Genomic DNA, 12872 nt, shown 5'->3' with positions numbered 1-12872 from the left:
AAACAGTTCACTGTTTCACAACAAAAAAGGCATTCAGGCCGGGAAAGATGGTCTCCCAGGGCTCTAGAAAGCTAGCTTTAAGACAGTGAATGGACACTGGAGCCTCCTAAGTGAATGACCACTGTGGGAAAGGGTGGTGATGTCAGCCTGAATGCATTTCCAATGGTTTTGTCCCACTTTTCATTGCTTTTGCACTCTCCCTCACTCTTTTTCTCCGCCTCAAGCTGTCCCCTTCCTGTTCTTTTCAGGCCATTATATGAAAAGTTTAGAGCTCGCATGCACACAGAGGGGAGGGCCCACTGCAGCATTGCTGCCATGGCAATGCTTCTCTGCACTTTTGTTTCATATTAAAAAAAAAAATATTGGGGAGTATGGGCAGTGGGGGGAGCTGAAAAGGGGAAGGAAAAATGAGAGGTGGAGGGACAGGAGAAGAGGGAGTGTCAGCATCCTGCAGCTCAGAGCTGGGGCTATGAGACTGGGGTGACAGGAGAAAACTGGGAGCACAAGGAGGGGAACTGATGAAAGCAGCAGGGATTTGGGGTCCTTTGAAAAACAAATTTGTAATCCTTCACACTGCACATGTTTGAAAGGATCGGCACTTTTGAAGGCCTAGAGAAGAATTGGAATAATGTTCTTAGCTAAGCCCTCGGAAAGAACAGAGACGTGCTTTGGAAAACATACCCAATTACATAAGTTTATCAAAAGCTTTCAAAGGCTCCACTGTCTACGACCAAAAAGGGGAAAAAAAATAGTGGAGAAGTGAAAGAGGGAGAAGGCTCCTAAGTGCATTTACCCATGGTAGCGGGTGAACAGCAGCTAAGCTGACATACTTCAAACCGGTGTGGCCCACCATCCCAGACCTCCCCGTTGTCAGCAACATGCAGGATTCCAGCAACAAGCCCTGGAGAGTGCCTTTGCAAAAACCAGATGGAATTGTAAGTAGCAAGGGAATACAGAGCAAAGCACTCGATATGCACTCACTCCTTGTAAATAAAACCATGAGTCCCCTGGCCAGCAAGCCCACCTGGTTTGCTTCCTGCTTTCCCTGAAATACTTGCTATTCATACGGATAAATGTATGCAGGCTTGGCTAAGCCTGACCTGAGGCAAAATTATAGGATAACAGCATTGCACAGAGATCAGGTATTACAGCTTAGCCCACACTAAGTTCTCAGTGTGCTGGGGCTTTTTGCTTTTAATGTGTCTAAGAACACAGATGTACGTGCTGCACACATAAACATGTGTTAGCAGCAATCCCCCCATGGAGGCTTTCCTTCCCTCTGCCTGAGCTGCAGCCCTGTTGCACTGAGATTATTTTGCTGATGCATACTATGGCACAAATCCCCAATCCTGCTGCAATTATAGTAGCAGAGACCAAGACAGTTTGATTTCCCATAGAGCAGGTGAGGAGAGACTTCTGGCTTCACCTAAACTGTCTTTATATCAGTCTTTTCTGTTACCCACCCTCAGCCAGGCAACATTCCTGTGCAGCCAGAGGTAAAAGGACAGCACAGGCTATGTGCTGTAGTTTTGCCATAGGGTAAATTCACCAAGATCAGCCCTGTACCTGCTATGAGGCTCATTTCACTAAGTTTTCATCTGGTAAAACTTACATACCTAGTCTACACTGTGCTTTTATTGTATAATAACTGTGTATGGTAAAAGACACAGCTTTTTATGCTTAAAAAGGAAAGCTCTGTGGCTTTCTCGTACTAAACACAAACTCTGTCTCAAGACAGGATTTAGCAGGGAGGTACTTTCATGACATTAACTGTCATCTGGATAAAACCAAATCAAACCTTTATGCCATAGACTTAAGAGGGCAAACACAAAACCCCACCTTTTTCAAAACTATCAACATGTGCAGAATCACCTGCAGTTAGCCTCAAAATATAAAACTCTCCTTTTGATCTGATGAGGAGATAGCTGCCCCAGAGCTCCTTAGGTTCTTCTGAAAGTTCCTGTCACAAAGATGATCCACTAAGCATATTTCTAACCAATTTTATGCGATAAAGTGATGGACATTTATTTCCCTGAGGCAGTATTTCCTCCTCCTTCTTTTGCTTAAAAAGACTCCAACTCCTTATCTTGTTCTTCTTCCATTTAGCAGGGAACCTCAAGTCTCAGATCTTGTCCATGTAGTAAAACCCAAAGACCAAGGAAAGCTCACGAGGCTGTGATTTTGTGGGTGGTCAAGGCCAGTCTGTGGTTAAACTGATGCCAAAGGGGCACTCAGTCCTGGACACAAGTTGTGCCTTTGCCTGTGGAGGGTAAGCTTATGATTCCTGATGGCAAGACAGTCTCCCACGAGCCTCCCCCAGCTGTGAAATCCTCCCTTAGCCAGCTTTTGCTTCCTGGGCTGGTGCAAGCTGGTGCAAATAACATTAATACGAACATTCTAGTTCATTATAAACCAATTCACCGGCTTCAATAAACTTACATAGTGCCAACAGGAAAGTTCCTTTATACAGATTTCAGCCAAAATAAAAAGCAGCAGGACTTATATTTGATACAGGTGTTTCAGTACCATCAATCAGATGCCCTCTAAGAACTTATGTGGTCTCTGTGTCTCCAAAACTGCAGGCACTGAGGTGGTAATTCTTTGACCCTGCTGCCATTTACCTAAATTGTTAATCCACTAAAGATATATAGGTGTTAAGAAAAGCTCCACTGAAATTTTAAACGGCCTGCCTGAGGTGTTTTCTCTCCTGAGCTTCCCTCCACTTGAGTCTTCCGACTTCTCCATTTCATTAGTTCTCTTCTGATCTACATCAGGTTTCAATGAACAATTTAAAAAAGATTTGTCAATGTAAAGAGTTGAAAAATGAAATTACTTTTCAGGACTTTTTTTATATACTAAAAAAAAAAAAAAAAAAGGGGAAAAAACCTAAAGGGCACAGCTATTTCCTTGGTCACTCCAATTTCCTACTCTGATTCTAAGTATAATGGGCCAGGTGCTTCCCTTCCAAGCCCTCTGGAGCCCCAAGGACCCTGGTGCAAGGCGCTCCTCTGCCACCCACCCCTGGCTGAGGCAAGCCAAGCTCACATAGGAAGCAATGCTCTTTCTTGAGCAGAAACGTCCCCGAGGTGAAGAAATCCAGGAAAGATCACCTAGAAAAACACCGTTTCCACAAACCCCCACAGAAAAATATTTTCCTCTCTTTAGAAGGCCCTTCTCTGTTCAAACAGCCTTGTGTTTTCCACATAACTGCTGTGATCTACCAACAATTCCCTACCATGGCACTTGGGAAAACCTCTACTCTGAAGCTGTGAGGTGTCATCTGCAGCAGATGCACTGCTGTGCCTCAAGGGTTCCAGAGATTTTCATTCAGTTTTGGAGGTAAATGCATAACTAAGTAGAGGCTAACATTTTGAAAATTTAAGTTACAACAAAAATTTTCACAGAACCTTACTGTATGAAGCTTCAAATTTTATATTTTTACTTTTTAGTCTTGATTTTAGATGAAAAAAACATGTGGAACTGTATCAAAAGCTTGCAGGACAGAAGGTCCTGTCTGCTGTCAGCTGTTTGAAGGTTGTCTATAAGTCGGACTGTCTTGTCTGACACTAGGCTTTTAGTAAGCAACCAGCATCACCATTTCCTTTCACTTGTCACAAAAAGATTCATACCATTATGGAGTTCCAGTCATTTAAGATATTGGTCTAAGAAAGACAGAATGTCTCAGCTAAATTTTAAACAGCTCAGTGAAATAGCTCCTGAAGTTTGAGTTGGATAAAAGTCATAGGAAATAAACAGTTGGGAAGGCAGAAGGCCAAAACAAGATTTAAAAGGCTTTTGAACTCTATCCAGACAAGATCAGGGGAAATTAAAATTATTTTCTAAGAGCTGGATCCTGGCAGGTATATTTTAAAGTAGTGTCTCCTGAAACCTTTCTGTGCTTCAATCTCTCACAGCTTTGCTGTGAATATGGTTAATGGGGTTTTGAAAAGAAAATCTTTAGTATTATGATCTACTTTCTTTCCCTATGGCACATTCCTATCCCCTTGCATCTAAGTTCTTCACAGACACTGTTAAGTTTATTCTGTCTCCTTCCCTTTACCCTCTGGGAACTGAGGAAGCAGGCTTTCCCAGTTTTCCATCAGGAGTTATTAAAACCTCCTTCTAGCAAGATTAAGTCTCTCTGTTGTCTGCAGCTACCTTCTCTTACAGAAGGCTTTTCTCCCTCTCCCCTTCCTAGTTTTGGCTGTGGTGGAAAAGTTTGACCTCCTCTCTAAGCCTTTCCTCTTTCCCTTTCTCATTTTTTATCCTCTACACAACACTCTAGCTGATACTTCTTTTCTCTTATCCCTCCAATTCCTCTCCATCAGCCTTGCTCTCTAGCCTTTAGATCTGGATTCTCCTGGTTCTTTACATCTCAGCCTTTCATCTGAGATGTCAACCTCAGTACCAATGAGTTTCCTTGATCTGCAGCTTCATGTGTTTCTCCCTCATGTTTTTACCACATTTGTAGCTCCTTCAGAACTCCTGTTGCCCCTGGAAAGGACCACCCACTTTACTTCCTCTCAGCCAAACACTGATGCTTCCCCTGCTCTTACAGACATCTACCTGCTACAGATGCTACATTTCATGACACCAACTCTTATACAACTTTTCTGTAGCTTACTCCTCAGCAGCCTAGTCTCTTGAGGCTCCTCTTTCACAGTAAGTCTAAGGAGAGAAAAAAAAAAATGGCTCTGCTTCTCCACTCCCCACTTTCTCATTAGCTTCTCCTTTTCCCTTTCAGCTTTATTCAATGCTTCCTGCAGTAAACATCAGAAGTCCTTTCCTCCACTTCTATCCTAGATTCTTTCCAATACCTCTCTAGCAGTCCACAAAAAAAGACCTTTGTAATCTCATAATTGTCAAATATTTCACCCTTATGGCTCTCTCAAATGACTTCAACATACCTCAAATCCTGTTCTCCCTTAGCTTTTATGTCTCTGATCTTAGTCTTCCACTTTTTTCTCTAGAAACTTCTCATTTTTTATAAACTTCAAATCTCTGATCTAATTCCTCAGATCACCTTCGTTCCTGCTTCTTCCAAGTGTACTTGGGTAATCCCAGCCACATCCATTTTTACAGTATTTTATGTTGTTTCTCAAAACAATCTGAGATTAAGATTTTTACTGTTCTCATCATTGGTGCTGCTGTGTTGGTGCTTTAATGTAAATTCAACTCTTTTGATAATCCTCATTTAGATTGATTTTCTGTGGTAATGCAAGAATGATATAATTATCATAAACCAGAAGTAATATTACTCTTGATTTCTCTTGTTCTTCTTCTAATCATTGTTCACACAGACAATGCTCTGGATGCATGGAATTCCTTTATTAATTCCAAAATCTAGATTATGACTCTTCTCTTTCTATTGGTCTATTTTTCTACCTCATGTATGTCTTGGTCTCCAGAAATACCTTGTTCCTTGTACAAATATCTCACTATCAAGTTAAGGTCCTGCTCCTCTTTGATCTTTCCAGGTACTAGGAGTACTCCTCAAATGCTTGGCAGTAAATAGCTGATCATTGATTTAAGTGGGAAGTGAGAAACCTGAATATTTTATCGGATCTGGGCCATGGTCCCTCCTTAGGGAGCTTTTATCCACATAAACTCAGAGTATCTGTGCAGAATGCAAAGGTATCTGGCTCTGCTTGAGAGATCTACAATACAAGTACTGACAGACAATGTCTAGTTTCATGTTATATGAATAGACAAGGAGAAGTCAATTCTGCTCTCTCAAGAGTTTCACTTCATCTTGGGAGTAGAGCAAACACCAGACTTCCTCCCTTGCCCCAGGGTGACACAGAGTTATGCAATCCCTCTGATTCTGGAAAACCCTAAACAGCTGGCACTGTCACTCCATGGAGCAGTTTCCCATGGCTCCTACTTTGGAGCCTACTCATGCCCAGGGTGGGGTGTGCAGACTGGAGCAGCTCCAGTGTGCCTATTCCTCAGGTACACTGGGGCTGGGTGATAAGATTTCACACTGTACCTGTTAGAAACCCTAAATTCATCTGAAAACACATCATCTCCAGCAGTACAAAATGCTGTGTGCATGCCAGATGAGAGGCTGGAATGTGATGACATGTCACTCTGCAGTTAGCTGGAGAGTGCCCTGACCACCATGCTGTAGCCTAGTTTTGACTATGTGGGTATGAAAGCACTGCCCATTGTTGCTCAAAATCAAATTGTGCCACTGTGCAAAAAGTAACTGAAGTGCGGGAGGGGAGAAGCTCGTGGTTTGTTTTTTCTTTTAGGGGTAGTACTAAATTGGGGAATCCTGGCCTGAGATATGAACAATTTACTGGAAACAGCAACGAGGTAAGAAGACTAACAGTCACAGCAACATACTAGTAACAAAAACGTACAAAGAGGGTGATGTACATAGAAAATGCTCACCAAACCTGGGATGATGGAAAAAAAGGTGGACAGACCCTTTGTCCACCATGCTCGGCCTCGACCATAAAGGAACACCCTTTTTTCCTGAAAGCAAAAGAGTCTCTTGCCCCTCAGCTCCTGGCAATGACTTAAGATGGTATGGAATAATATTAGAGTCTTGGCCACACCCACACAGCTCCAGACTCTGCCTCTGCATGGCTGCTGCAAAAAATTAACCTGTCCTTGGCCAAAACCAGACACTCTTTTACGTAATCTTTTACGTCTGACTGTTATTCTGTTAGTTTTATCACTGCCTTATTGTACAATAAAAGCATTTGATATTTTGATTGGTAACAGTCAACATTATTTGTAATATTTCTTTGTTGGGTTTTTTTATGAAAGTTACAAAAAGTTTAAACATTAAGGAAAATCTGCCAAACCCTTACTCCATGTTTCACTGCTGAGAGTGGATTTTTGTAATGGTAAATGCATTAGAAGCATCTAGAGAAAGCACTTGGTCTCATTCTCTAGGTATTGGAATTTCTTTAAATTCTATGTCATTTAGTGAAACTTTGCTGATGACCTGGAAACACCAAGAGCTGAGGCTTCAAATGTGTGTGCCTTCAGTTGCACATTTCAGGACTTAGGTGACTTTCTCAGTTAGTTTGGGCCCTTGAGCATCAGAACTGTAAATGAAACCTGGTCATCACCTCTGAAACCATTGCATTATTTAGACTTTGAATGCCATGTCACACTATTAAAAACAAAAAAAACCCACAACACAACCTCAGAAACAAAACTTACTCCTATGACAGAACCATATTCATCTTCAGAGAACCTTCACAGAGAAAGATTCAGAGGTCATAAAATGTGGTTCCATAAGGGATGGATGAGATTCCAAATTCCCTTTACATACACAGAAAAGAAGCCACTTTATTCCATCCTTTTATTTTAAAAAATGTAGATTTTTTTCTTCATCTCCGAAAGTGTGGTCACCCATCTCTTTATCTCCATGTCCTTTGTACTCCTGCAAAAATCAGAGAAAAGGAACAGGAGAAGCAGAGACTGGAAAGAATCACTCCTGAGAAAGGGACAGAAGGGTGGGAGGCAAGACCAGGCAGGTATGTCTTTAGTCTCTTGCAAATTCAAGAAGACATTTTGACATGGGAATGAAAAATATTGAGGAAAACACTATCAATAGATTACCTCAGAAAGTAAATTTAGATAAATTTTAAATCAGCAGGACCATGAACTATCAAATATATGGGACATTCTTGGATGCTGCAGAGAAGGCTAAGCATCCACATTCTGTGCAGCAATGCACACTACCAACCACATTTGGCTGACAAACTCTCTCAGCAGAGTGAGAACATCATATCACTTAAATGCTCATAGCAATGTTTTCAAATATAAATAATTGATGCATGGATAGACAGATGAATGTCTCATATCTAGAAAATTAATTACAATTTTGGATAAAGAAGCATTGTCTGTACAGGTGACTTCATAACCAGCCTGTGGGATGGAGAAAACTTTTCCTTGCTGCTTGCTGAAAACCCTCCACCAAATCAATTACCCAAACAAAAAAAACCCCACTTTTTAATTATTCCTTAAGGAACACATAAAGCCAGCTTCTGATTAGAGGCAAGCCAAATGCACTTAAGGAATGTGTATAATATGAAGGAAAAAAAAGTACGTCTCTTTATGCTGACATAATTAACATTGCCTATTAACCAGGACAGAAATATATTCAGGAAAAAATGAGGCAGAATCTTTTATACAACAACTTGTGAAAATTAGCCACAGGTGAGATAGGAGAAAACAAAATCCAAGCTGGGAATATAATATTTAATACTCAAATTTACATCTTACAGTGTTGCAAAAACCATTACAGTTACTAGTGTGAAAGGCCCAAGGAAAACAATGACAGCAAGAGGACACCTGACCCTCATGAGTGCCATGCTGAGGTTTGCATTTTAATGCTTCAGAACACACACTTGCTTGAGACCCAAGGATTCTATGCACTGGAAATGGAATTTTATGTGATGAAAGACAAGTAGACCAGTCATGGTTTTTGAAGAAGTGCAGGGAGCAGAAAGGCATTTCATGGACATCTGATAAAAGCCTCCACTTTAAATCCTACAGACTCACAGAGCAGAGAAAGTCCCTTGGCTGGTGTGAGCAAAGAACTGGTGGTGCTGAAGAAGTGAAGTAGCCATTCATCACTGTGGCATGGGAGAAGTTGTATGAGGGATGAGCAAAGCCCTCTGAAGCACCCTGACCCCAGGCAGTAATTATGTCAGGCATTTGACCCACTGAAACCACTGTTAGTCTCTAACAGAGGCACAGTTGTACAGCCAAACATTCACAATCTTAGTCATGTTTAAACAGCTTCCAGTAAAGATGACACAGGTCTATTAGAGGAATTTGCACATTCCCTCGGGAATTCATGGGTTTCTTTTGAGTCTTTATCCTTAGCCTTGGCTGCCAACTTCATCTTTACAGTTCTTATCTCTTATTTCCCCTGAGAACCTAATAAATAGAATATTATCCCCAAAGATATGATTTTTCCTACTAGAGGAAATATGGCTTAGTGAGGGTTGACTGGCTTAAGCTACGAATTTCCTAAATGGTTGATTTGAATAGGTATATTTAAAAACTTGGCCATGAACCTTAGTTTGGGGTAGAAAGGAAACACTGTTCTACAGTTTTTCCTGTAGGAAAAAGAGTAAATGTCATACAAAATGCATGACCAATCCCAAACAACTGATGTTTCACCTTCTCTTTCCTTTAGCATTTCTTTGTGTAACCCCTTGTATATGATCCAGGGATGCTAGGAGAATAAAATTGTCCTTCCTAACACATGAACCAATTCTGTCAGGTCAGGCATTCCCTCTAGCTCAGAAGCTGCCTGATGCCACTGAAATCAATAGAGTTAGCATCATTTGCAGCAATGGCAGGCAGCGTCAAGTCCTCCTCTTCCTTGGCAGTCTGCAGCTCTGGCTCAAAACCATGATAAGGCACTTTATCCTATGGGCAGTGAACTAGCACTGCTGCTGGAACCAGTGAGCAGTGGTACCAGCTGGAACCCAGACAGGCTGGAAAGAGAAATTCCATTTCATGCTGCCATAATTCCACTGATTTCAGCTAAATTCTGTGAAGATACTTGGGGATGATAGAGCAGTAATTTAAAAAAAGAAATCCTGTAAAAGTCTTATGGATCCTTTATGATTTTAAATAGTTTTAGTGGTTCTGGCTCTTAAGAATTAAAATGATCCAATCAACAGATTGACAACAATGCCTTTGTCACCTTTTTTCTGGTCTGTGTGTGAGAGAGGGAGGGGACAAGGCAGGGGGTGTCCCTGAGTTATCTGGTGGTGAATCAAGTCTGTCAGGAATAAAGCTCAAAACCAGAGGTGCAGGAGATATCACATATCCACATGTGACTTAAAAGGAGTGGACCAGAGACAGAAATATAGGCCTTGTAATTTTCTAGGTGAAAGTATAGTGATAACTGTGGTAGCAGTTTGTACTTCTCCATTTCATACTCTGGTATTTTATTAAAATATTAAACAAATTAAATTTGTCACTAATTATGTTCCTAGGATTTTTTAGAGTAAGTTCTGTTTATAACTTGACCTGACATCAGAAACCTTTTAAGGTGTTTCAAACAAGATTTCAAGTAGGTAGACTCCCGATTTTGCTCCTTCCCCTTCTCAGGCTTCAGCACACTTATTTTGGCACCATCGTTTTATTTTCTAGTAGAATTCAACCAAATGCTGCTCACAAAACCATACTGGAAATTAGTACGCCTTATGTCTATTTTCATGAAACCAAGTTTATTCTACATCATCTACTTGATCCAACGTTTTTGCTAGTCACCTGAATTGTGCACCAGGCGCACACAAATAGTCACATTTTTCCTGCAATACTGCATTGCATTTAAAATAATCTTGTGTCCAGTTCCCCAAAGACATCTTTATGATGTTTTAATTAAATCCTGACCCCGCAGCCATGAGGTGTTGATGAGGAGCTCTGTTATGCAATAGAAGAGTTATTAGTGAGGCACTGTGGGAGCAGCAGCACCAGTACATCAGTTGTCCTTTGGCAGCCAAATGCAGGTTTTAGGGGAAAACATCGTGGAAAGGCTATCAGATAAGAGCTCCACTTTTAAAATTACCAGCCCATGCAGCCATGGTGAGTGGGCTTCTCATAAGCATCTTCCTGAGAGTAGAGGTTTAACCTAACCATTGCCAACCCAACCTCTTCCCCAGCAGAGTCAGTTATTTTCTCCTACAGTTTGCTTCATACAAGCTGAGCAGTACCACTGAACATCTCAAGATTTAGGGGAAAATTGAAGGCTCACATCTATTCCTTAGCTAAATGCTTAACCAAAGCCTTCTATTATCCCTGTTCCCACTCTTTCTCTACAGCCTTGGGGTATACAGCACTGACGGCAGAGATCATGCAGGCAGAGCTTTAAACCCGACAGCTTCTATGCCACTAAAGGGTGAAGCTAGTGTAGCATGGGTGTGTGTGAGCTACTTGAGCACCTCCAGCTGAGCTGCATTCTGCTGCAGCTGCACTGAGCAGCCCTCAAGCTTGGCATTGCAAAGCTAGTTTATCTGTGCTACCTACTGTAGTAAGGTAAACTACTACTAATGAGTTTGGTATGCTCTCTTAGGGACACGGTTTAGGAGGGGACTTGGTTGTGTTTGGTTTATGTTTGGACTCAATGTTCTAAAGGCTCTTTTTCAACATAAATTACTCTATCTTACCTTTCTATATAGCACAGAAGCCACTGAGGCATAAAATGGTCTTCACATTCCTCTGCATGCCCCTTATCACCACCACCAAAAAGCCCATTGCTCACTGTGTCTTGTGGTGCTGAAGTATCCTCAACAACTTACCTGCCCTGGAAGATGTGGGATCTGGGTGCAATGGCAAGCAGACCCCAGCTAGAGACAGATCAAAGATCTCAATTCTAGAACAAGATCTTCAGAATAAGGAAAGAAAGTCCTGATATCATGGGCTAGGATTTTACAAAAGACTCTGAGCAATTTATGAATGCTAAATTTCATTGTATCCTGTGAGAAAAGCACCAGAAGGGAGAGAACTTGGTAAAATGTCAAGCATGAGTAGAGACCTGATAAGACTCCCTCTATAAAATTAATTTGGAATAACTTTGGGTTTCATTTCAGTGCAGAGAAAAGATTAGGGTCAGGAGTTTTTTTATCTTCTCCTAAAGTGATGCTGTTATTCCTTCGTACATTTCTATAATAAACTTCTATGAATTGCAATCAAATAGTCACCTGCAGGATTCAGTTTTACTGCCTAAGTCAAATGCATAATCTTTACTCCAATTTAGGAGAGTGTTACAGCCATGGGTCTTAGTCCAGACACTCATAAAAAAAAAAAAAAAGTAGTCATTTAATTTAATGACCCATAGCAAGGCTTTTTTCCATCAAAAGGCTTGATAAATCACCATTATCAAGGATAGTCCTAATTACAGTATATGGCACAAAAAATTCTATAAATACTACTGCATATGCTGAGCTTTGGAACTTGCTATCTCCCACTGGCTGTATGTACCACAGAAAAGGAATCTAAGTAGTAACTCTGGAAGAAGAGCTGGAACATTATCACACCTCAGGCACAGGAGAGTGTCCTTTCCCATCACCTTAGGACACCTATCCAAGAAGTGAGTTCCAGTCTGATATTCTTTTTACATAAAAGGGTTTAACCTCACAGCTCCCTCTTCTGAGGAAAGACACTTAAACATCTTATCTAATATGAAGTTTATTAGCAGGCCTACGTTCTGGAGCCACCAGAATGCAGGTATGAAATATCTTTTGTGGTGAAGTCGTGAACTCCACCATTGACACTGACACAGTCATCATACATATCCTCCTCATGAACAGAAAAAGTAGGGAGAAAAATGAATGGAAAAAAATGAATGAGGTTTAATTTTGTCCCTGCTGGAAAGTCTTCTCCCTTGATTTTCTATCACACATATCAAGACAGTTTTGAAGGAAGAAACAGGAAGTAGTATTTTGTATTACTATGTAAGATAAAAGCCCTCAAGAGATAGTTTGAAGAGTTGAGGCAGGTGTACAGTTCCCTTGCTTGTGGCTCTCAGGCTCAAATCAAGTTCACAATAATCAAATTCATGCCCTTGTGAGGTGCTCTAAGGTCCTGACTACCTCTAGGTCCAGCTGGGAGGGCCTACAGGGCCAGCTTTTGCATGCAAGAAAATGATACTATAATATCTGGGCTACTCACTTAAGAGTTAGACTTGATGATGCTTGGGGTCCCTTTCAAGTCAGAACATTCTGTGATCCTAATGGATTCTGTAATTTATGCATTGATCAAGTGGCTCCTCCACTCTGGCACATAGATGTAATAGTTTCCTGAGAGTGCCAGCAAACACTGCACATGTGTGTGGCTGCATCCAGACTAAGTGCCCAACTTCTTTCCTCCCTGTGCTCTTTGACTTT

At 41.2% G+C, this 12872-nt stretch overlaps 1 protein-coding gene across 1 annotated transcript in view; it reads right to left on the bottom strand.

Moving 5' to 3' along the window:
- The window catches only part of LOC148224294 (uncharacterized), a 95879-nt gene extending 83600 nt beyond the window's left edge, over positions 1 to 12279 (bottom strand). The window contains exons 1-2 of the mRNA XM_088162767.1: positions 12191 to 12279; positions 6397 to 6523 (exon numbers count right to left, since the gene is read on the bottom strand). Coding sequence (XP_088018893.1) covers positions 6397 to 6523; positions 12191 to 12279 — 216 coding nt within the window. The remainder of the gene's footprint in view (positions 1 to 6396; positions 6524 to 12190) is intronic.
- Positions 12280 to 12872: the final 593 nt, after the last annotated feature.

Source organism: Sturnus vulgaris, chromosome 3 (genome assembly GCF_052056855.1).
Source record: "Sturnus vulgaris isolate bStuVul1 chromosome 3, bStuVul1.hap1, whole genome shotgun sequence".
In the NCBI taxonomy this organism is placed as follows: domain Eukaryota; kingdom Metazoa; phylum Chordata; class Aves; order Passeriformes; family Sturnidae; genus Sturnus; species Sturnus vulgaris.
The sequence above is the reverse complement of the archived record's forward strand: the minus strand, read 5'-3'. Positions and strand labels throughout refer to the sequence as shown.